Here is a 24,554-nt window from a genome sequence, read left to right as displayed (position 1 = left end):
AAAACATCTGTTCATCGGAAATACTAGTACAAGCATGTTTACAGTGGTATTATTTATCATCATAGCCCCAAAGTAGAAACACCCAAATGCCTATCAGCTGATGAATGGATAAACAAAATGTGATAAATTCATATAATGGGATACTACTCAGCAATGAGAAGAATTGAAGGACTGGCACACGCTGCAACATGGATAAAGTTTGAAACCATTATGCTAGAAAGAAGCCAGTCCTAAAGGACCATATATTGTGGAGTTCCATTTAAATGAAATACCCAGTATAGGGAAATCTATAGAGACAGAAAGTGGAATAGTGGTTGACAGGAGCTGGGAGTGACGGCTAAGCGGTGCAGGGACTCTTTTTGGGGTAGTGGAAATGTTCTAAAATTGATTGGGGTGATGGATGCACCACTCTGTGAAAATACTAAAAGCTATTGTATTGTACACTTTAGATGGGTGAAGTGAATAGTGTGTGGATTATCTCTCTCTCTCTCTATATATATATATATATGTATATCGGTATATATATATGCCCCTCTATTTCCCCCTTTTCTCTCTCTAAAAATCAATGGAAAAAATATACTTAGGTGAGGATTAACAACAACAACAAAAAACACCAATAAACATAAATGCTCACTGTTTTTTGTGTAATGGTGGAGTCATCTGTAGGCAGAGACTCTTTTTCTAATGGTACACCAATGTAGCTCTCTTTGCTTTTCCCGGGCCTTTCTTCTTTCCCCCTAACTTGGGATGACTCTGTTAGTCTTCAGAGCCTAACTTCACTTCTGGTCTGAGTTTTTGAGACTCGAAACACAGTCTGCCATAACACCTTTTCGAATTGCATGCTGGGCTCCTAGTGTCTTCATAAAGCTATTAGAAAAATATACTGGTGCTTAAGAGAAAAATAATGTGAGTTCTTATTGGCCCATTATTATGAAAAGCTGGCCTGTAATACTCAGATGTTTATTAGAATTCATAACTTAGATCCTCAGACATGAGTCAGTTGCTAACTGCGTTGCAATAGCACTTGTTCATTCTGAAGAATGTGATTAGGAAATGGGATTAAGAATATCCTAAGAGAATTGACACTTGGCCGGGAATATGTCAAGCATTTTCCTCTTTGCTGTATGACATACGCTATGTCTCTGTCAGGTATCTTGGTCTAGAAACAAACCTCCATTTTCCTCATGTAGTACGTGGCTGCTGAGTGGGAACTGAAGGTGGGATTTTTCAATAAGGAGTTCTTGGCTGGAAGCTTTCCTCCTAGGGCAGTGATGGCGAACCTATGACATGCGTGTCAGAGGTGACACAACTCATTTTTTTGGTTGATTTTTCTTTGTTAAATGGCATTTAAATATATAAAATAAATATCAAAAATATAAGTCTTTGTTTTACTATGGTTGCAAATATCAAAAAATTTCTATATGTGACACGGCACCAGAGTTAAGTTAGGGTTTTCCAAAATGCTGACACGCCGAGCTCAAAAGGTTCGCCATCACTGTCCTAGGGGGTCTCAGTGTCAAAATGCTAAGGAGATGGGCTCACCCATTAGCCTTTGACTATTAAGTCATATGGATTTGAGTTGGCTAGTACTTGGATAAAGGAAGTATGTTTTCTTCCCACTGGCTTTTGTTTCCTTCGGGGTTCATCAATGCACTTTGCTGTAACCAGGCGAATCTTCATTTAATGATCTCGCTGACAGGTGTTCTTGCACTGCATATTTTTTCTATCCATTTCAGCTTACAGGTAAGGAAGGCACGGCTGAGAAATGCAGTCTGTGTTCCATTTCGGCTGGTGCTTTGTGTTAGTCCCACGTGAGTGTCTGGAGTGGAAAAAGGAGGATGAGGGATCTGGGACAACGCTCTTATTCCTCCCGAGGCAGGTTCTCACAGTGACCTCAGTCTGGTTTGGAAGGATTGCACATTCTTAGCCAGATCATCCCTCAAAGTCTTGTTCAAAGGCAAATACCAAAGCATATTCTAGAACCACATATAAATGAATCTTCGATTGGCTGTCATTTTCGATGGCTCATGTCACGGTTCCCCTTATCATCACCAACCATTCCTGCATACCTGCCGAAAAGACACGTTGCTCTGACTCAGTGGGTTTTTCAGACATAAAGAATACAGTTAGACAAATTCCCCAGGAAGGACATTATTATGTATCTTGAAATCTCAACAGGACATGCCTCACCACAAAGAGCAGGGATCCCGATGAAGGTGAAGCCCTGCATCCTGGCAGCTGCCCCTCCCGCGTCACTGTGCTGTCTCTTACAGAAGCGGCACTGTGTGACCACACTGTGGTTGGTCCTCAGAGGACCAGGGGATCTGGTTTCTTTTGTGACCTGACTCTCTGAGAGCCTTTGTTTTCGTCCTGTGTGTGACGTAGAATCAACGAGCAGATATGTTATTTCCTTGGTGTTTCTACGATTGGTGTTCTTGTAAATCCTTTAGGCCGTGGTCGGCAAACTGCGGCTCTTTGGCCCCTTGCGTGTGGCTCTTCCTAAGCCTTAGGAGTACCCTCATTAAGTTAATAACAATGTACCTACCTATACAGTTTAAGTTTAAAAAATTTGGCTCTCAAAAGAAATTTCAGTCGTTGTACTGTTGATGTTTGGCTCTGTTGACGAATGAGTTTGCCGACCACTGCTTTAGGGGATTTTAATATTGTTCAGTATGTATTTAAATCTGTATTTAAACAATAAGAAGTTATGACTCTTGGCAGGAATTAATTGTATTTTGGAAAATGACCAGTAAAAGGAACACTTCGTAGAGTGGGCGAGAATAAATCCTTCAAGCAAAATGTATCTGTCTGCCTCTGCCCCCTGGGTAGCTGCTGCCAGGGAGCCACGCTGCCATTCGTTTGGATATTATGGATTAGTTTACGGAGAAGCCGATGGTGGTGCCAGCATGGTACAGGGAGGGCATTCGGTTTCTCTCCTGCCATCCTGCAGTGCCCCTGAATGCAGGCTTATCGTACCGGGAGGTACCAAACCACGCCGAGCCCCTCCAGTCAGTGGGCACGTGTGGCAACAGGAAGAAAAGCTGATGGAGGTCTCATCTGTATTTATTTTCTCTCTCTCCCATCTCCTGCATCCTTCCCAGGCAAAAGTAGAAGAAAAGATCCAAGAGGTCTTCAGTACTTACAAGTTCAACCACCTTGTTCCAAGGTAAGCTGGTCAGGAGTTTGAGGGGTTTGGGGAGACACTGCCTCCTGGGGGAGCCTTTCTTCTTTCCTCCTTCAGCTCATCTACCCTCGGGCATGTGTCTGCTGCGCGACATGTTTCTTGACCTTGCGGCCACTGGCATTTGCTTATCACCCCAACTCCTCAATGGGCTCTTGGCTCTTCTCATCCATTGAACCCGTCCTGGCCATACCCAGCCTGCTCAGCCTGGGCCAGCGTGTATCGTGAGCTATTTCAGCAATTCTGATCTCAGTTCCTTCACACCTCTACTGTACTTTCCTGCTCTTTCCATCTAACCCGCCCTAACCATAGCATCCCCATCACTGCTTCTACTAAAGGATCCCAGCAAGATTTCCAAGAAAACAAAATCATGTGACAGTACCTCCACCGAGAATTATACTACCTTAGCTTCAGCTGGGCCTTCCTACTGCTTTCCAATCCTTTCATTCATCCCCTGTAGATTCCCTAACACACTCACCACAGTGGCCAATCCACTCTCCATGGTCTTGTGTCCTAATTCCTGAGGAAACTGAGGCCATCCCCCATGAGTCTCCTCGGGTTCCCTCTCCCCCCTCCTGAGTCCTGTATGGTCTTGGTTCTTTCCCATCATTTCTGTCCCCAAGAATGTAGAATCCTTCCTTGCTGCCAAGCTCACCTCTCCTGCTGACCTCTCTATCCCAACCCTCCTGCCTCCACTTCAGGGACCTTCCTTGATGGATTTTGTCTGGACTCTGGCATTTTCAGCGTCTCCCTTTGCCCATCTCTCCTCCATGTGAACTGCTTTTCTTCACCCTAGTGCCCCAGCAGGCCACTGCTCTTGTCTTCCTTCCCTCACAGGCACCGCAAACACCTTTAGATTGTGGGTTTGGTTTCCTGCCACTAGCTTGTAATCACCCAATCCATTCGGCATGCTGAGGCTAGCGCGATCTAGACCAGCGGTCACCGACCGGTGGTCCTCGGACCACTGGTGGTCTGTGAGGTCCGAAAGGTTGGCGACCGCTGATCTAGACAGTGCACATCTGACCATGTCTTCCCTGTGCCTGAAATACTTCAAGGATTCCCTTAAATTTCTGTTTTCTTTTTTTGGTAATAGTTTTTCGTGTTTTTTTATATATTTTATTGATTTTTTACAGAGAGGAAGAGAGAGGGATAAGAGAGTTAGAAACATCGATGAGAGAGAAACATCGATCAGCTGCCTCCTGCACACCCCCCACTGGGGATGTGCCCGCAACCAAGGTACATGCCCTTGACCGGAATCGAACCTGGGACCCTTCAGTCTGCAGGCCGACGCTCTATCCACTGAGCCAAACCGGTTAGGGCGGTAATAGTATTAAGGAGATATAATTCATATAGCATACAGTTCCACCCATTTAAAGTGTACATTTCATTCATTTAAAGTGTACAGTTCAGTGGTTTTTTAGTAGATTCACAGTTGTGCAGCCATCACCACAATTAAGTTTAGAATATTTTTATCACCCCAGCAAGAAGCCCTCAGCCATCACTCTCCATTTCCTCCATTCTCCCCCTTTCTTCCCCCTTCTCCCCTAGCCCCTAGCAACCACTTAATTTACTTTCTGCCTCTATGGATTTGACTGTTCTAGACATTCCATTTAGACAGACTCATACAATCTATGGTCTTCTGCGACAGCTTCTTTCACTTAGCACAGTGTTTTCAAAGGTCATCCATGTTGTAGCACAGTGACTCCTGTGTGCCCTTTGGTTTAAAATCGAGCTCCCAGTGCATTTGTAAGTCCTGAATGGTCTGTCACTGCTCCCTACCTTGTGCTTTGGCTCCAGCTAAACTCAACTCACTGGAATGTCCCCGGCGTTCCCTTCCTGAAACACCCTTTTGCCTGGCTGACGCATGCCCTTTGGGACCTAACGCTGTGTCCTTGGGGAAGCGTGTTCTGACCCTCGGTGCCGTCCTGCGTGCCGCAGAGCCCACCACCCGTCCTGATCAGAGTGTTGGTTGGACTGGGCTGTAATCACCCTGGACTTGTCCATGTTCACCTCTGGACTGGAGCTCGAGGGAGCTGAGTCAGCGTCCTCCCCAGTGCCTCCCTCTCGGCCCCCACAGAGTGGGTGCTGCCTGGGTCCTGACCCCTGCATCTCCTTGAAAGAGAAATCGAGTCTGGCCTTCTCCTCTTCTTTGGGATCTGGAATCTACTCTCACCACCCCCTAAACTCTCTTGAAGGTCACCAGCCACTCTGGGGTTGTGCTCTTTTTCCTCAGTCTTGCTGCAGCATTTGCCACTGCTCAGTACCTCCTTGAAATTCCCTCCTCCCGAATCGCCTGTGACCCGGCATCTCCCCAGGTTATGTAACATTTTATTTTTCTCCTCTGGCTTCTCATCCTCCAAGGACGGGCCTTCCCCCAGTTCTGCTCGGAAACTTTCTCTCTGCTCTGCCCTCCCCTCCTGCAGCTTGACCTGTCTCCTGTGTGCAGATAAATGGCTCCCATTCTGCCACCTGGATCCTCTCTTGAGTGTCACATGTGTTTCCAGCTGTGTGATTGACATCCTCACCTGCACTGTCAGTGCCTTAAAGCCCACCTGTCCGGAAGCCAGCCTATCCTGGGTCACTGTGCTCGTCCCAGCCCTACGTACTCTAAGGACTCCTCACCTGGTGACTCTTAACACTTGTTCAGTAAACAGCGGCTGACCTGAGTACCTGGAAAAGAGAACGGGTCATCTGTTTTCCCACTCATCTAACCCGCCTTCCCACCCCATCTCTCTCCACTTAGTGCTTTCATTGAGGCCATTTGTAAACACATATTGAATACCCACTGCCGTCAGGTAGTTTTTCTAAAGCACCACTCAGGTCATATTTTCTCTCTCTCCGTGCACAACCTGCAGGGCTTCCCTTTGCCTACTATACTGGGTAGAAATTCCTCAGCTGGAACCTCAGACCGCTGGAAGCAGGGGTCCGCTGCCTTTCAGCCATTTCTCTTTCATTCCCAATATTCAGGCCAAATCCCCCACTTACTCCTCTTGCACACTATACCTGTGCTGCACAATGCGCAGCCACTTAAACTTAATTAAAATTAAACAAAGTTTACAGTTCAGTTGCTCAGTCACGCTAGTGTATTTCAAGTGCCCGTTAACCACATGTGGCTGGTGGCTGGTGGTTGCCTCGCAGACAGCACAGATGGCATTCCCGTCATCACTGCGTGTTCTTTGGGCAGCCTGTACCTTTTTGTTTCTGTTCTTCTGGCTAAACCATCCTCCCACCACTTCCTCCCCTCTGGCCATCTCTCCCTGTAAAAATCTCTCCCTCCACCTGGGCTGTCCACCTCAGCTTCCTCCTCCTCCACACAACCTTCCCTGGCCATCCCTTTCAGAACAAGCTGCCCTCCCTTTAGATCCTGGGTCGGGTTTGGTCTGTTTCCTTTATGAAACCTACCCATTTTTCCCTCATATTGTAGCCACTCATGTCCTTATTTCATTTCTGGCACCGAAGGAAGGCTTTTTTAAAAATCTTCACCCGAGGGTATTTTTTCCATTGATTTATTTTTAGAGAGAGGTGAAGGGAGGGTGGGAGCAAGAAAGAGGGACAGACATTGAGGTGAGACACATTAACTGGTTGCTTTCCCGCACTTGCCCCAACTGGGGCCGGGGATTGAGTCTGCAACCGAAGTACATGCCCTTTGGTCTGTGGGCCGATGCTCTCACCACTGAGCAACCAGCCAGGGCCTGAATGAAGACTTTTTGAGGTAAAGACGATGTTAATGACCTTATTTAGTGCATAGTGGAGTGGGAGTTCAACAAACAATTGTTGAATTGAATACCTAGAGAAGAGAATGGTTCTTCTTTGACTTCCGAAATCAGCAAGCACAGTGAATGTCTGGCCAGGGCAGTTTTTCCCTTTTCTCTGTAGTCACACAGGCCTCCCCTGCGAGACCAGGCACGCAGCGCAGCCCCCGTCCTTTGCCTGCCTGTGCAGGTGGCCATGGGCGGCACATTCCGTCTGAGAGCCGGTACTGCTGACACCAGGGCCGAGGAGAGCGGCTGGCTGCAGAAATGCAAGCGGCCCTCTGGCCGGGGCTGTGGGGCAGCACGTAGGAGGTGGAATTTCGGGGAGGGAATAATAGACAGATAACTGAGGGGCAGGCAGAGGGCAAACTGCAAACCTCAGAGAAGGGACCCCGGAAGAAATGACTGGAATGACGGAGGCAAGGGGGGGAAGTGGCGAGGCTCAGATTTAAATTGCTTCCAGGACGGGGGGCACAGTTAGACCCTGGAGCAACTTTCTGGGTGGTTCGTCACTGCCTCGCTGTGTGTGCTCATTGCTGCTTTTCACTCAGCCGAAGTCTCCTGCCAGGGAGAAGCGGATCGCGCCCAAAGCATTTGTCCGCATGGTTTCAGGCACGTTAGGGACAGCCAGATGCTGGGCTCTTCTCTTGGATGTACCTGCCCTCGGAGCTAAAGAAGTTGCTGGTTGTCGATTCATTGACTGGGGTGGGGATGTCCTGAGGCCGAGAGTGTGTGTGTGTGCACATGGGTGTGCACACGTGTGCATGTGTGTTCTGTAGCGGGGTGGAAGCCTAAGGTGCCAGAATGGGTTTACGAGCTCTTTGTCTTTCCAGGCTTGTGCTGCAGAGGGAGAAGCACTTCCATTACCTGAAAAGAGGCCTTCGACAGCTGACAGATGCCTATGAGGTAAATGCATTGATCAGGAGCATTTTCTATCGAATCATCAGCCAGATAGTGCTTCCTTTGTTCTATCTGTACATGAGACACTTGTGAGCATGACCTGTTGCGGGGTCACGTGCCGTACACCTGGCTCTGGCGGGAAGCAGGGGCCCAGGAGCCCAGGCCCCGCAGAGCTGGGACTCCCACTTCTGAAAGGGCAGAGCTGGCTCTTCCTGGCCCGTCCTCCCTCAGCTCGGGCAGCACCCAGATGGGGCTGCTTTCTTCCTCTGAGATCACGGCGGAAGGGGTCACGTGCTTTCTTGTAGACACCCCTTGACAGCTAGCTAAAAGGCAGTTGTCACCTGTTCATCCCTAACCCTCTGCCCTATAAGCTGATCTAATTCCTAAGCTGGCCAAAGGGTCAGTATGTAAATCCAGGCAGTGCTACTGCCGTCCAGTGCTGTGAACACATCGCTGTAAAAATCATCTCCCTCAGCCCCCAGGGTCCCACCGAGGGCCGCGGGGAGGGGCCCTGGCGGTGGAGGAGCGGAAGGGTGTTGGAGTGGCAGGCAGAGGGTGAATGTGAACAGGAGGGCTCCAGGCTTCCCGTCCCACGTTACACAGAGCAGCCCTGCTCTTAATTTGTTTTTTATTTTGGAGTTGTACATTTGATTATTTACTGCAGGGATTGACCAACTCAAATGCCCATAGACCCAAGCAGATAGCATGACCGGGAGAAGTGGGCTGGGGAGACTGAAGCAAACCAGAAGCCCCACACTCTGACTCTGTTCCTGCCCATCCCTGCAGACCCAGGTTGCCAGAGCTCGCTCTCTTTTCCCTCCAAATGAAGCCAGAAATTCAGATTTTTGTGTGAATTTCCAAATGCTTAAGTGTTGCAGCCCATTCCAATTAAACAGACAAACATGCAAACAAACACTACAGGGAGCAAGCAGAACACACCCACAGGCTGGATTTGGCCTTGGGTTCCCATTTTTTAATCCTTTGACTCGAATCCTCCATGGTTAGGGTCCAGCCCGCCCTGATGCAGTTCACACCGAATCAGCTAACAGCTCATTGAACGGGGTGCTGAAAGCTTACCACGCATTATCTCACTACTCCTTACATCTTTGTTTGTCACAGGTAAGGAATCAGGCATAGCAAGATGAAGTGATTTGTTCAAAGGCCAATCGCTAGCTAGTAAGCGGAGGAGCCGGGACTCACACACCCAGGCCGGCCAAATCCATAGCAGCTTCTTCGGGCGCCACACCAGGTGGCAAGCTAGTCCTTGCACGTTGACAAAGAGGGCAGCCTGGGCACATGGGAGGAGCCCTGGCTTGGGGGTCCAGACACCTACTTCTTGTCTCATCTCTGCCAGGCACTGTCTTGGTAATCTCGGAAAGGTTCGTCTCTCTGGGTCTCATCGATATACTTTAAATCTGTACCACGGCAGCAGGAAGATTACCTGCCTGCCTGGCCTTGGGAGCTCAGTGCATGCTTATAGCTTGAATTAGGGGCAAGTTTTGTTCACTGTCACCTTGGGAAGCCTTGCCCAGCGCCCCCAGGCAGAGTAGAGCCTGTCTCTCCCCCGAGCTCCCTCAGGGCTGTCTCTGCCCTTTCCAGCATCTATCCAGGCACATGTACGCACGGGTGGCTCCACCTCGTTCCAGAAAAGCCAGGTCACTTGTTCTTCTGTGTCTGGTGCCCTCTCCCTCTACAGATAACCACACGCATTCTGTATTCCAAGCATCTCAAGAATAGGAGCAGAACTGTGTTCATGATTGAGCCCCCAGCACCTAATACAGTGCGTGGCACCAAGTAGGTAGCTACTAAATATTGGCTTAGTCAGTGAATGAGTTAATCCAGGAAACCCCTCTCTGGGAGTCCACCTCTCCTCGGGCCCACACTGAGAACATAGCGGCACTTCCTGGCGCCCGAGAGGTGCTCTGCGCAGCCTTCCTCAGGTCGGGTTCAAGGTAATGTTCTTTGTCCCACTGTCCTTTCTCCCACGTGGGTCTTTCAACCGCTGGCTAAGGCCCCAAGGCAAAGGGTCCTTCATTCACTGATTGTTCGGAGGGGGCCCTCCTGCCCCTGCCAGGCTGCCAGCAGAGAGACAGACATCCCCTTGTCAGCCGTCTCTTGGGACGACTCTGAATAAGGGGTGTGTTTTCTCCCCATCCCTGTGCCAGTGTCTGGACGCCAGCCGCCCGTGGCTCTGCTACTGGATCCTGCACAGCTTGGAGCTGCTGGGCGAACCCATCCCCCAGATGGTGGCGGCAGAGTGAGTCTGGCGGCGGGGACTCGAGGGTGTTCTCTGGAGCTGTGTTGTGAGTCTGGGGTGTTTTCTGTTTTGTGTCTGTTTTATTGATGTTACATGAAGAACACAGACCGCTTCCAAGAAGCCCATGCTTTTCGTGGCCTCCAGTAACTTCCTGAAACTCCTCCACGTTAGAAGCCCATCATAATAAGCTCGTGGGTAGAAAGGGGCTTTGAACTCCCAAGAGAAGGATTCTGATTTCTTCTGTGGGTTTTTCCTTTGGCTCTTGTTCTGGTCTTTGAGGAAAGGCTTCATCATCAACTCTGGGAGGCACGATTCTGCCAGAAAGTACAGTATGCTTCTGTGTGTGTGCAGGGGGGTGGTGGGGGGGAGGGGGAAGGCATGTGCCAACCCAAGGAACAGACACGCCCTGCCTTCCATGAACACCTCCACAGAGCACCCCCAGTGCCTGGGGACGGTGTCGCTCTTGATGGGACTGGATGTGTTGCCATCTTGGTGTGCAGATGCCATGACTCACAGTTTTCTTAAGACTTGAGAGCTAAGCAACTAAGATTCCTCCCAAACTGCTGGTGTGGATGGTGTCCTCAGGGTGGTGCCTCATCCTTAGCAGCTCATCACAATTTTAAAGAAGAAGAAACTGATCAGCAGCCCAGTCTTGGGGATACCTGGGGGAGGGGGGGCAGGCAGCCGGGAATCAGATCTAACGTCCCAGTTCTCACTGAGAGAGCATGTCCCCTCGGCAGCTACTTGAGATCCTCCTTGCCCCTTGGGGCTCCTGAGGGAGAGGAATCTGGGAGGGGAGGCCCCTCGCAGCACACAGGGGTGTCTGTACCAGGATGGGTGGAGGCTAGCTGTGCCCCTCCCCGGCCGCAGTGCCCTGCATGAGTCACATTGTCAGGTCAGAAGAACAGAACCGCACATTGTCTCATTCATTCCGTCTTAACAATAACCTCTCATTCTTGCTTTCCTGGGCAGGGTGTCTTGTGATGAATGTGGATAGGGAAGATAATAAAGAATTAGGCCATTAACCCTTGTGATACATACGATGCTTTCTGAGGGAGAGGAGAAGTATGCATTGTCTCCCTCGTCACCATGCGGCTACCAGCCTAGCTGCTTTCAAGCTCCAAGTAGGGTTGGATGCAGTTTCCTGCAGTAACAGGGGTTTAATGGTGAAAGTAAAGGCCTGTGTGTTTTGAAATACCAGTTGGGGGTTGTGGCTTGTTTGGGACGTTTCTCCCCGACACGTACACAGTCAGGATTTCGGTAGGGGAATGGAGAAGTCCAGCAGGAGAGAAGGGGAAGGGAAGGGGGCCATTGCTGAGTGAAGTGCAGGTGCCCCCAGCGGAGAGCAGGCCCCTCTGAAGTGGAAGGTCATGATAAGGGGTTCTTGGGTCGGCATCAGTTTTGAGTGTTTGTAGGTCGGTTTAGGTGAGGCTTTCCTGCGGAAGTAAGTGCCAGAACAGCTTTGTGGCGTCTGATAGGAAGAGAGGACCCCTTTAAAGGGCTTTTGACACTGACCCATTGGAGACAACCGAAGTAATCACAGTAGGGTCATGTAATTTAACCTTAAGAAATTATGGTGCAGTTTATACAATGAAATACTGTACAGCCCTTTAAAAATGAAACGTTAACAGATGCTAACCAGGTTGATTGTGGTGATCATTTCGCAATGTACACAAATATTAAAGTGTTACATTGTACATCTGAAACTAACGTTATATGTCAAGTAGACCACAATAAAATTATATATGTGTATATTTGTATATAAAAATGTGTATATCTATTTAGAGATGTTCGTGATTTAAGCGCAAAGGTAGCTTAAAAGATTTTCCTTTTATAGAGTAAAAATATAGATGGATCTATGCATGGAAAAAACAGAAGGATGGATACACATGGTAGTTGTCACTTCTGGATAGTGGGGTTAAAGGTGATTTCTTTTTTTCTAAACATATTTTCATTTTCTAAAGTTTCTACAGTGAATCTTCATTGTTTTATGATTAATGTTTTAAACCGGAAAGCTGATTTCAAGAACAACTTGATATTGAAGGGCTGAGAGTTTCTGCTCCATGGCTGCCTTAAAAGCGTACCTGTGGTTCTGTGGAGCCCTGACTTAACACACCTTGAAAGATTTACTTAGAGCCTTGGCCAGGTGGCTCTGTGGGTTGGAGCATCGTCCGTTACACCAAAAGGCTGTGGGATCAATTCCCTGTCAAAGCACATACCTAGGTTGCAGGTTCCATGCCAGGTCGGGGAGCATCTGGGTACCAACTGATGGATGTTTCTCTCCCCCATCGATGCCTCTCTCTCTCTCTAAAAACCAATAAAAATGTATCCTCGGGTGCTGATAATATGAACAGAGCCCCAGTAGCTCTGACCTATAAGGAAAGCAGTTTTCAGTAAGATACAGAGAAATCTTAATGACTTCTCTAAAAATATGGGAATATGTTTTTTTTAGACTACCTGATATAGGATATTGCCTTTTTATTTATTTTGCACAGGGAAAAGAAATGCTTTGAAAATGGGGACAGGTTTTTTTTCTTCTTCATACCAATATTAAGGTCACCTAGAGGCTGAGTTTTGCTCTGGAATTTTATTATTTCCTGCCCTCTTTTCTCCCCACTCCCTCATCTAGTCTCTCTCTCTCTCTCCTCTCTTTCCCATTTGGTTCACTGTTGTGACTCTATTTGTTTAGGGAACAAAATGCCATGCTGAGTTCCCTCTAGTGGACAAAATCACTTTTGTCAGCTGCTGTGACTGCTGATCGAAGCCAGCAAGGCCGTTTTTTTGCTGCGGGTGTCAGACCCCCTCAGGAGCAATATATTCATAAGTAGGAATTTAGCTTGCCTCTCTTAAGAGATTGTACCCACACATGTAGACGTGTTTACCTAAAGTAAATTAATATTTTGGAACCAGACTAAGGACATTTCCTTTGTTCATGACTTTAGCACTGAAAGAAACGACCTTTACGGAGAACCCCATGCTTTGTTATTGAAAGCCGCATTCACAAAGGGCACGAACAAAATGAAGACCGCAGGGGACCCCTGCACTGTTGAGTTAGGGTTTTAGCTTCTGTAAGATCTAAAAATCGTCTTTAATGTAACAATCGTTTTAGCACTTCTTGCTTATAACATTTTTCCAAAGATTAAATTAACATCTTCACGTGTCAGTAAATAACTCCTTAAATATCTTTTCCTTTTAATTCTTAAGTTTAAATCTGATTTTTTTTTTACCTTTTCGTAAGGACACCTCATTTGTCTTCTGGGCATTTGTTTTTGGCCGGCAGCACCAGGCATCTACTGGGTGGAGGCCAGGGATGCTGCTAACCATCCTCCCCAGGACAGTCCCCACAACCAGGAATTATCCCGCCCAATATGTCGTCACGCCAAGGTGGGGAAACCCTGCAGTCAAATAACCACCTTCAGACCTGACCACACACCAAACTGCAGACCCAGAGGACTGCGGGCTCCCGGCTCCTGGTGCGGAGTCAGAGGACCTGCCCCCCTCTGCCGGCTCCCCCGGCCCGGCTCCCGGGTCATCTAGGGAGCTGCTGCCCCTCACCTGTTCATTTCTGCCTCTCCCCAGGGCAGGAGTTCTCCTCTCCCTCGCCGCGTGGGGCTGAAGCTGTTTGACAGCTTGACATTTGAAAGACTTGGCACTAGAAGGAGCATGATGTCCACTCCTTCCTCTTGCATTTGCATCTGCTCCTGGGCCGTTCTGCTCAAGGGTGACTGTTCCTATTTCCAAAGCTATAATCTTTGTAACTTATTCTAGACCTGCCATCCATCTGTGGTCACTTCCTCCGGTGCTGCAGTTTTTCTTACATCGAACCTAAAATCTTGCTGCAAATGAGCTTCCATTTTTGTTTATTGACCAGAAAGTTTGTATAATTACCCTTGATGTTTCTGAGGTATGTGGCAGGGTAGCTTTCTACTGTGGTTGCCTGTAATATTCAGCCTTTTAATCATTTTTATATTTAGCCACTTTTACAACTCTCATCTGACTCCCTTTGAGTTGGCAAATGGAGGCTTGAGTCAGATACAGTTCTGACCAATAATGATTTTAACTGGCATTTTTGTTATTGTTCGCAACTCATGGACTCTATCATCTGGTCCTTTTTCTGCTATATTCCTAGTCGTTTTCCCGTCTTATATTTATACACTTTCCTCATCCCCCACTCCTGCCGTCCCCTAAATAGGTATATTACTACTTGCACGTATTTCATTTGTTTTATTCTTATTGGCTTCTGATTTTTTTGTGTGTGTTTTATTTTTTTGTTAATCCTCACCCGAAGATATTTTTTCCATTGACTTTTAGAGAGAGTGGAAGGGAGGTGTAGCGACAGAGAGAAACATGGATATGAGAGAGACACGTCAATTGGGTGCCTCCCGCACTCAGGGATTGAACCTGGGACCCTTCAGTCCTAGGGCCGACGCTCTAACCACTGAGCAAACAGGCTAGGGCTGTGTATTCTTTACTAGCTCTCCAGTGATTCTGATACACACATTTTGAGTTTGAAAATCCCCGATCTAGAAGATCATTTCCCACTTTGTTGGTAATTGTCACGGGATCTGGAGTGAAATGCCTTGCTGATTTGAAATCAAATTGATCCACTAGATCTTTTAGTTGTATGACTAAACAAATGATTTGTGAATAACTGTTTTCCACAAAGTGTTAGTTGGTGAATTTTTGGTTCCTAGGATATGTTTTTCTCCCCCTTTTGATAAAGTATCATTCACATTTTGGTTTTTAGAATTGCTAAGGATTCTGCTGATGATAGCTGGCAGCTTCATGCCCAGGTTGCCAGTTCCTTGAGGGGCGGGCAGGCTTCTGGATCAGAATGTTCTGTAGTGCGGAAGTGGCTGAGAGTCAGGCAAAGCCCAACCTCTGTGCCCCAGCACAGCCCCGGGGACAGTCAGATGCAGCCCGTCAGCTGATGGAGGTTGGCATGGAGGGATGGCTTAGAGGTGTCTGGTACATTCCGATCCTGGCTCATTCCAGACTTCAGGGTGCAGGGTCAGGAGGGTTGCACTGGCGTGATTCTCTCTTGGGAGCTGGGGAAGGGAATGGGTCACTAGGTGACTCTTTTTGTCCTCTTGAACATGCTAAGTTTTCATAGCAACTACAGCCTTTTGTGACATAGAATGCTTTTTATATGCGAGCGCAGCCAGCCTTCGTTGGGACATGTGTTTATTAGCTATTTGCTTCTGGGAAATGTGGCAGAAATTAAGAATGGTTTGGAAAATATGTTAGGAACAAACTCATTTTCTCTATGAAAAGTAATTGCTATCAACAACATGCCGCAAAGCTGTCTTCCTTCTCTGATTATCAACTTTAGTTTCGATCCTTTTGTTTCTTACAGTAAAATTTTAGGGGCAAATGGAATTTATTGTGTATTGTTTTTGACCTGTGACGATTTCAGGACTCCGCTAGCAAGTCAGCCGAATTTTCTATTGCTGTCCCAGCCCAGATAACGGGAGATCTGAAATCACATATGTTGAGGAAAAGCAACAGTAAACTGAGTCTCGGTGGAGAGGAACTGGACTCCATGCAGTCTCTCTGGCAGCGTAGATAAGGAAGGATGATATGAAAACCCGGAGAAGGCTGCCTGAGCACTGGGAGGACACAGATCTGCAGTTTGTTCCCTTAAACCAGCGGTTCTCAACCTGTGGGTCATGACCCCTTTGGGGGTCAAACGACCCTTTCACAGGGGTCGCCTAAGACCATCAGAAAACCCATATATAATTACATATTGGGTTTTTTTCTTCCTGCATATCAGATATTTACATGACGATTCATAACAGTAGCAAAATCACAGTTATGAAGAAGCAACGACAATAATTTTATGGTTCGGGGTCACCACAGCATGAGGAACTGTATTAAAGGGTCGCGGCGTAGGAAGGTTGAGAACCACTGTCTTAAACAGAGGCCCGTCCTTGGAGGAAGCCTGTAACCCCAGCTGAGTCATGGGGAAAGGACTTGATAACCAGGACTTTCCTGGGGCACCCCCTTCTGGTGAACCTCAGAGGACCTTGGTCAGATAGGGGCTTTCTGGGTTTCACCTGGAACAGGAATGAAACTCCTGGGCAAACCGACGCCAGGTTTGGAAGCAGGAGCTTGACGGCCAGCCCTCACTAGACAGCTTCTGTTGGTGAGGGAACCGGAGCCTGTGGGATTAGTGTGAAAACTCCGCTGAACCCACAGACCGGGTGTGTTCTGCGGCCCGAGTCAGCGGAACACACAAGTTTCCACCACGGGGGTGCACGGTTCCCCTAAACATGGTGCAGACTCCCCAAAAGCTGGTTCCTTGTCAGTTACAGGAATAACAGTCAGCAGCCCACTGGGGCTTAGGTGGCAGTGGGAATGAGCAGGCGTCTCTTTGAATATTTTTGGGGGGCTCGTGGGGGACCCTGACCTGGGTGCTTAGTGTGGACAGGAGCAGGAGAGCACCAGCGTGAAAAGGGGGGAAGGACGTGGTCAGGAAGCGTAGCAGTCCCCCAGCTCCGTGAGAGGCTGTTCCTTGCTGCCCAGCTGATGTTCTTCATGAATAGGCCAGTGCTTCAGAGTAAAACGCTGATGGGAGGGCACGCAATACTGATCAGGGTAAGAGTTAGGCCTTTTGCAAGGTTTAACTATGTTTTGTTTTATTTTATCTATGTTATATTTTATCTTATTCTATTCTATTTTGTAATCCTCACCATAGGACATATTTGGGGTGGGGGGTGGGGGGATGGGTGGGGGAGAGGAACATCAGTGTGAGAGAGAAATTGGCTGCCTTCTGTACATGCCCTGACCGGGAACCAAACCTGCAACCCAGGTATGTGCCCTGACTGGGAATTGAACCCATAGCCTTTTGGTGCACAGGATGATGCTCAACCAACTGAGCCACACTGGCTGGAGAGTTTAACTATTTTAAATATAAATTCAATAAGTGGGAGGAGAGTTTTTTGGTTTATTTTTCCCCTTTTGGAAAGGCATGGATCTGGTAGAATTTGGTGTTTTGAAATGAATGCTCTCTGACTTTGCTTTCCCCTTTGGCTGTGTACCTAGTGTGTGTCACTTCCTGGAGTTGTGTCAAAGCCCAGATGGTGGCTTTGGAGGGGGCCCTGGCCAGTACCCACACCTTGCACCCACATATGCAGCAGTCAACGCGCTGTGCATCATTGGCACCGAGGAGGCCTATGACGTCATTAACAGGTACAGCCAAAGCCAGCAGTGATGGGAGGGCTCCCTGCGGGCAGACGCTGCACTGACCATTGCCCTCTCCTGCCCCTCTCCCATTCCTTCCTCAGAGAGAAGCTTCTGCAATACTTGTATTCTCTGAAGCAACCTGACGGCTCTTTTCTCATGCACGTTGGAGGTGAGGTGGATGTGAGGTGAGTGGGGCTTTCTCAGGCTGCTGCATCCGTAGGTTCCACAGCTCACCTGCCACGGGAGATGCCAAACCCAGGGACCAACATGGCGAAGCTGCTGCTTTGTCACAGACTGACACGCAGAATGACGTGCGGGTGACATGGTATCACAATCACAGATGATACCGTTGTCCTCAGTCGACTTCTTTTATGTAAATATCAAAATAGAAGCAAGACAGAAACAAAATCAACTGCTCTTATTTTAAAAGTTAAAAATACATAGATTTGGTATGCTACACCGTAATATATAATAACCATATAGTGTCATACAGTCTTTCATCTCTCTGGGATAGAAGGGAGAAAAATGCCCAGAAAGGACTTAGTAAATATTCTTGCATGGATTTGATGAGATCCTGACAATGTGTAACACCTGAGCGAGAACTGCTCCAGGAGGTGCAGAGACCCTTACGGGCCAGTGGAGTGAAGTGAAATAGACTTGCATTAACTGATTGGAACCAATTGGTGCAAAAATGATTATTTAACTCAAGAGTTGTCTGATGTACGTAGCAAGCAGCTTACTCGCCTGGCAGGTGATTGCTCATAAGCATATAGAGAATTCACTGAACACATCATTTCTCAACGGCAGCGGGTCATTGAGATTTTATACCCAAGTCTTATGACTCAGTCTGAGAAATGCGTTTTTATGAGGTTTCTATTCCAAAGCCATCTCATTGCCTATTTGTAAATATGTTTGCTTCTACACGAGTTGATTAATACTCTGGCTTAACCACTGGCTTGAAAGTAGCTGGGAAGGAAACAGCATGCCAGTGGTGGATTCAGATAAAGCAGGCAGCCGGGCTGTGGAGGCCTTTAGTGAAGGGTTTTCTTCTCTCTGTCACCTGTCTGTTCCAACCAAAAGAGCAGCTTATGTACCTACCGGGAAAGCTGTTTCTACTCATGTCACTTCCGACCCTGGGTGTGTGTTTTCCCTCATATGAAACAGTCTGACGGGACGACCCAGTTAGGACAGACGCCACAGGTGAAGGGCTCAGCCGCACAAGGCTGCCGCCACTTCCACCGCCAGTCACAAGTATATTGTCCCCAGGTTACCCATACTCTTGCCCATCTTGGCTATAAATTGGGGGGGTTCCCATGATGCCCTCCTTAGGTTCCATAATTTGCTAGAATAGCTCACAGAACTCAGGGAAACACTTGACTATTGCTGGCACATTCGAAAGGAAAGTATAAAGGCTACACATGAACAGCCAGATGAAGAGGTATATAGGGCGATGTCTGGAAGGTTCCGAGCAGGGAACTTCTGTCCCCATGAAGTTGGGGTGTGCCACCCCCTGGCAGGCACATGATGTGTTCGATCACCCAGAAGCTCCCCAAACCCCTTCACTTAGGGTTTTTATGGGGGTTCCATTAGGTAGGCATGGTTGATGAAATCATTGGCTATTGATGCTTAATCCAGTCTCCAGCCCCTTTCCTCAGAAAGTTCCAACCTTCTCATCACCTAATTCCTTTCTCCAGCAACCAGCCCCTTCCTCCAGGAGTCCCCTCAGGTATGGCTGAATGCGGCTTGTTATAAGTCACAGAAGACTGTCCTATCACACCTGTAACTCAGACTATGTATGCCAAGGGCTGAAGGAGTTCTGTGCCAGGAATAGCTTTCCTATACCACAAGATGTCAGTATCGTTGTTAAAGAGACACTGAGGCACATTAAACAACTTTCAGAGTTTATTTGAGCAAAAATCTGTTTGAATTAGGCAGCACCCAATCTAGCAAACAGAAAGGAGCTCCAAGGAGCTGCACAAGGTGACAGCTTTTATAGGTAGAAGGGGGTCAGGGACACGGAAGGTCCACCAGGCAGAAAGCAGGTTGGTTATTGCAAGGTTACTTTCCTTTAGAGCTGGCAGGATTGGATCAGGCAGATGACCTAACTAGTATGATCAGGCAGCTCCTGATTGATGGTTTAAGATGCCATTTTTGGGAGAGCTGAAACTAACTGAGTATTGGTTTAGCAGAAGTGACTCCATCTGGGGCCTCTTAGCTTGTTTCTAACACTGTGTAGGCCAACAAAGCCAATATAACTATTGAAGAAAAGCAGTACAGCATTGTGTTGATACTTCTTAAGGAAAAGTTAAAAGATATTTTTTCCCTTCAAAGCTACTCCATTTTCATTCCTGTTTTGTAGACATTCCAATCAAATATGCAGTCTTTAAATTTAACTTTCTAAAACTCCCTGCGATTATTAGGCAAAGGCAAACAAACCCTGGCAAGATCGCTTTGGCATTTTATCCCCTACCTAGGAGACAGAGCATCGAGTGTGTTCCAGAAAGAAGTTCCGCGTTGCTGAAGCGTAGGGGCCCTGTGGGGCAGTGGGAGGATTGGGGCTGGAAGGGCCAGTGGGGACAGGTGAGGGCCCTGAAGTCTTCCGAAGCCTGGAGTTTATTTTAAGGGCAGTGGGAAGCCACCGACACATTGTAAGTAGGGAGTGATGTGATCCGTACGTTATTAGTTCCCCAGGTGTAATGAATAGGTTGTAGTATTTTAGCAAAAAGCCTTCTGGTTTCAGGGCTGGAGGGAGGAAGACCGGACAGGAGACTGTCTTGAGTTTGGGTAATAGCGGCATGGATGGAGAGCAGTGGACACATTTGAGAGATGTGATGGGCTGGATGGAGGGAGAGAGGAAGAAACAGCACCAGAAAGATGTAGTCTGCTCCCTCCCCATCTCTATGTGAGAGCCAGGACTAGCGAGTGGCTCCTGGCATCCCCTCTCGGTTCTTCCGTTTGGGAGAGGCAGGCTGCGATTCTGGCTGCCTCCCTGCCTCCGCAGTTACATTAGGATTCAAGAGCAAACGCTTCGGAACCCCTCTGAGAGGGTCGAGGCCTGAAGGAAATTAGATCAGACCTTCGAAGTTAGCCCTTGGTAGATGATAACGTTTGGCACACAGGACCCAGAAGCTTCTGGTGCCTGCTGGCGTAGCTCAGCCTCTGCGTGCCTTTGGCCGGCATGAGCGGGCTGATAAAAATGCTTACAGGATAATAATGCTTGCAGCTTCTTCAGAGATCTCTTTGCAACACCTCAGTCAGTTTGACGTATTATTGTGATAAATATGGAGACTAGACCTTTCTCATTCTTCCCATTTATCCTTTCTTAGGAGGCCTTGGGAAAAGGGGTTCTAAGCAGAATTAGAATTTTTGTCTTCAACATAAAATGGAGCGGAGATGCGGGCTATTTGAAAAGACAGTAGGAGGGAAGAACAGTTTGTAGACATGTTCCATAATAGAAGGCGAAACTGGAGTACATGTGTCCCAAGGAGAATTGGGGCTGGCAGAATTATTATTCAAATAAAGCAGGATGACATCAAAAAAACTAAAAGGCGTGCTCTTTCTTTTTGATTTAGAAGTGTGTGTGCACGTGTGTGTATGTGCTGGTTGGTGCTTGAAATCAAAGGTGTTTAGTTTTCTTTCTCTCTCTCTCTCTCTCTCTCTCTCTCTCTCTCTCTCTCTCTGGAGGCCCAAGGAATGTATCTGATTGGGCCCATCCATTCCTCTCTAATCTAAGCAGCCACCAAGGTCTGGTGGCCAGCATTGCAATGTGTTCATTGCAGAAAAAAAAATACAGTTCAGCTTTAACGTGTCCATGCCACAAACAGACGGAAATCCTGGCTCAAAAACAATACTGACATCTGAATGAGTGAGCGTATTAGGAATGCCTGAATGACACCAGGGAATTTTGGAGCAAAATTCACTTTTGACATGAGTTGAGATGGCTGTTATTTCCTCTGATGTCGAGTTGACCATGTGGAGGTCGGGAGAATAGAATGTCATGTTCTTTCACGGGAGCCATGCTGTGAGCAACTCTATCCAAACAGAATGTCAGACCTCTCAGCTGGAGACCCAGGAGGACTGACCCTGTGCCAAGGGTGAGGACAGGAGGTGATTACAGCTTACCAGGCAGAGAACAATCTGCCCAAGAAGTTCAGGGAGCCTTATTTAGGCTCTTGCACAAAGCTTAACGCTTCCCCCTCTATTTCTATCCTTGCAGAAGTGCGTACTGTGCCGCCTCCGTAGCCTCCCTGACCAACATCATCACTCCAGACCTCTTTGCAGGCACTGCTGAATGGATAGCAAGGTGAGAGAAGCTGGGATTTGTCCTGGCCCCTTAGACGGCAGGTGGTCAAAGAACTTCTGAAAACTAAAGGCAATGAAAAAAGACTGGAAGGAAGAGTAAAATTATAAGAGATCCATTAGGGTTGTAGCATTGTGCATTTTAAAATTACTTTAAAAGTTTTCTTTTCCCCCAGATTTCTTTGATGTTGTATTCCAGTTTAGATTGGCAAAGATCAAAAACTTGGTTAGACAGTAATGGTGGGAGTTCAAATGGGTTTATCCAGTTGGAAAGCAATTTGGTAATATCTCAAAGTAGCCCTTGCTGATGACGTAGTGATTCCACTCCCGCAGAAACTCTCACTCAGATGCATGAAAGAGGCAAACATAGGTCTTGTTTAGAACAGCAAAAAGCTGGAAACAGGTTGAATGGTCGTAAGTACGAGATGGGGAAGTAATTTTTGTACAGGCACATTGGAATATAATATAGCCGTCAAAATGAATGAACGAGAGCTGCATGTATCAGTATGGACAAATCTCAAAAACTGTTGAGTAAAAAAGGGGGGAGGATGTTAAAACATGCCAATCAGGATATTTACTTAAAATTTTAAAATATGCAAAACAATTCTATATTGTTTATGGGGAGAATCACATGCAATAATGTAAAAACATGCATGGGAGCCCTGGCCGGTCTGGCTCAGTTGGTTGGGCGTCGTTCCACGCATTGAAAGGTTGCCAGTTTGATTCCCAGTCAGGGCACATGCCTGGATTGAGGGCTCCCGGGTAGGGGGCTTGCAGGAGGCAGCTGATCAAAATTTCGCTCTCACATTGATGTTCCTCTATCCCTCCCCCTTCCTCTCTAAAAACAATAAATTTAAACATCTTTTTAAAAAGTTATTTTAAAAAACCCACATGCATGGGAAAGTTAAACAGCAAATTCAGGACAGTGGTTACATTTGGGGAGAGAGAGTAAAGGAAATGAGGTCAGGGAGGGCGACACATTGCCACGGAAGACTTCAACTGTATCTAATTGTTTATTTCTTTAAAATATTTTTTTTAAAACCCTGAAATGTACATGGGTAAATTAAAGGTAGGTATTAGATACACGTATGTTCCATATATTATTTCCTATACTTCCCTGGATGCTTCAAATATTTCATCATTAAAAAATAGAAAACAAACCCCAGCCAGTTTGGCTCCGTGCCTGTGGACTGAAGGGTCCTGGTTGATTCTGGTCAGGGGCACATGCCTAGGTTGCAAGGGGCGTGCAGGAGGCAACTGATCAATGATTCTCTCTCAGCATTGATGTTTCTATCTCTCCTTCTCCCTTCCTCTCTGAAATCAATAAAAATATATTTTAAAAAAGAAAACAAAAGGTAGATATATATGTATATTACAGAAAGATATCCAAACTGTATGTTTTTTTAATATTTCTATTTTTATCAAAGTAATACTTATTACTATGAAAATATAATTTATAGCTAAATCAGATGATGTACTATGATACTATTTATTTTTTTGTAAAACTTTTATTTTCTTAGAATGAATCATTACTTCTTTTTAAAAATGTATGTACCATGAATTCATCCCCCCAAATTACTCTCAATGCGGTCAAGATAATGTATCCATTCCCGTGTGTGTGTGTGTGTGTGTGTGTGTGTGTGTGTGTGTACGTGTGCGCACGTGTGTGTTTGAGTTATCCCACCTGGAGCCCTCTGCCCCCTGCTTCTGTCTGGACAGATTGCTCTCAGCTTGCACACAGCGGGCATCCACCAGCTTCGTTTCAGCATGAAATTCGCTTCACTCCTCTCCTGTTGAAGCCCTGTCCTCCTTTCCCTTGTTTTACTAACTCATGTTAACGAAGCACATACTCCAATGAATCTTCCAAAAGAGCAATTGGTGACACATTTTTTAAAAGTTTTAAATTAAATTTATTGGGGTGACATTGGTTATGGTGATACATTTTTTAAAATAAATATTTTTATTGATTTCAGAGTGGAAGGGAGAGGGAGAGATAGAAACATCAATGATGAGAGGGAATCACTGATTGGCTGCCTCCTACACATCCCTCACTGGGGAATGAGCTCGCAACCCAGGCATGTGCCCTGACCGGGATTCAAACTGTGACTTCCTGATTCATAGGCTGATGCTCAACCACTGAGCCACACCAGCCAGGCGGTGATACATGTTGTAAGATTTTACAAAAATCTATTCTAGTCTCACATTTGATTAGTAGTGTATTTGGTTAGATATTTCTAAATTGAAAATTATAAATTGTATTCCTTCAGAATTTTTAAGTATTGTTCCATTATCTTCCGGCTCCCAGTGTCATTGTTAAAAAAGTTGATAATAATAATAGCCAACATTTACTGAGGGCTTGGTATGTAATACTCAATAGTGGAGTAGTTTAGGGATTGAGAGTATAGGCTTTTGAGTTAGAGTGCCTGGGTTTGGTTATTTTTACTTTTTTTTTTTTAAATTAAATCTTTAATTTTTCAGTTAATTACTTAATTTACTCTTTTTTCCCAAATTAACTCCCTTCCCCCCAGTTCCCACCCCACCCTCCGCCCTCACTCCCCACCCACTGTCCTCATCCATAGGTGTACGATTTTTGTCCAGTCTCTTCCGCATCCCCCACACCCCTTTCCCCACCGAGAATAGTCAGTTCACTCCCTTTCTATGTCCCTGATTCTATTATAATCACCAGTTTATTCTGTTCATCATATTATTCACTTGATTTCTAGATTCACTTGTTGATAGATATGTGTTTGTTGTTCATAATGTGTATCTTTACCTTTTTCTTCTTCTTCCTCTTCTTAAAGGATACCTTTCAGCATTTCATATAATACTGGTTTGGTGGTGATGAACTCCTTTAGCTTTTTCTTATCTGTGAAGCTCTGTATGTGTCCTTTGATTCTAAACGATAGCTTTGTTGAATAGATTAATCTTGGTTGTAGGTCCTTGTTTTTTTTTTTTTTTTTCACTTTAAATACTTCTTGCA

General features: G+C 46.6%; 1 protein-coding gene across 1 annotated transcript in view; it reads left to right on the top strand.

Annotated features, from left to right (window-relative positions):
- LOC102751880 (protein farnesyltransferase subunit beta) overlaps nt 1-24,554 on the top strand; it is a 68,134-nt gene that overhangs the window by 15,902 nt on the left and 27,678 nt on the right. The window contains exons 2-7 of the mRNA XM_015561555.1: nt 3,102-3,166; nt 7,767-7,839; nt 9,999-10,090; nt 17,135-17,281; nt 17,377-17,460; nt 21,492-21,578. Coding sequence (XP_015417041.1) covers nt 3,102-3,166; nt 7,767-7,839; nt 9,999-10,090; nt 17,135-17,281; nt 17,377-17,460; nt 21,492-21,578 — 548 coding nt within the window. The remainder of the gene's footprint in view (nt 1-3,101; nt 3,167-7,766; nt 7,840-9,998; nt 10,091-17,134; nt 17,282-17,376; nt 17,461-21,491; nt 21,579-24,554) is intronic.

Source organism: Myotis davidii, unplaced genomic scaffold, assembly GCF_000327345.1.
Source record: "Myotis davidii unplaced genomic scaffold, ASM32734v1 scaffold337, whole genome shotgun sequence".
In the NCBI taxonomy this organism is placed as follows: domain Eukaryota; kingdom Metazoa; phylum Chordata; class Mammalia; order Chiroptera; family Vespertilionidae; genus Myotis; species Myotis davidii.
Note: the sequence above shows the minus strand (reverse complement) of the source record. Positions and strands in the feature narration are given on the sequence as shown.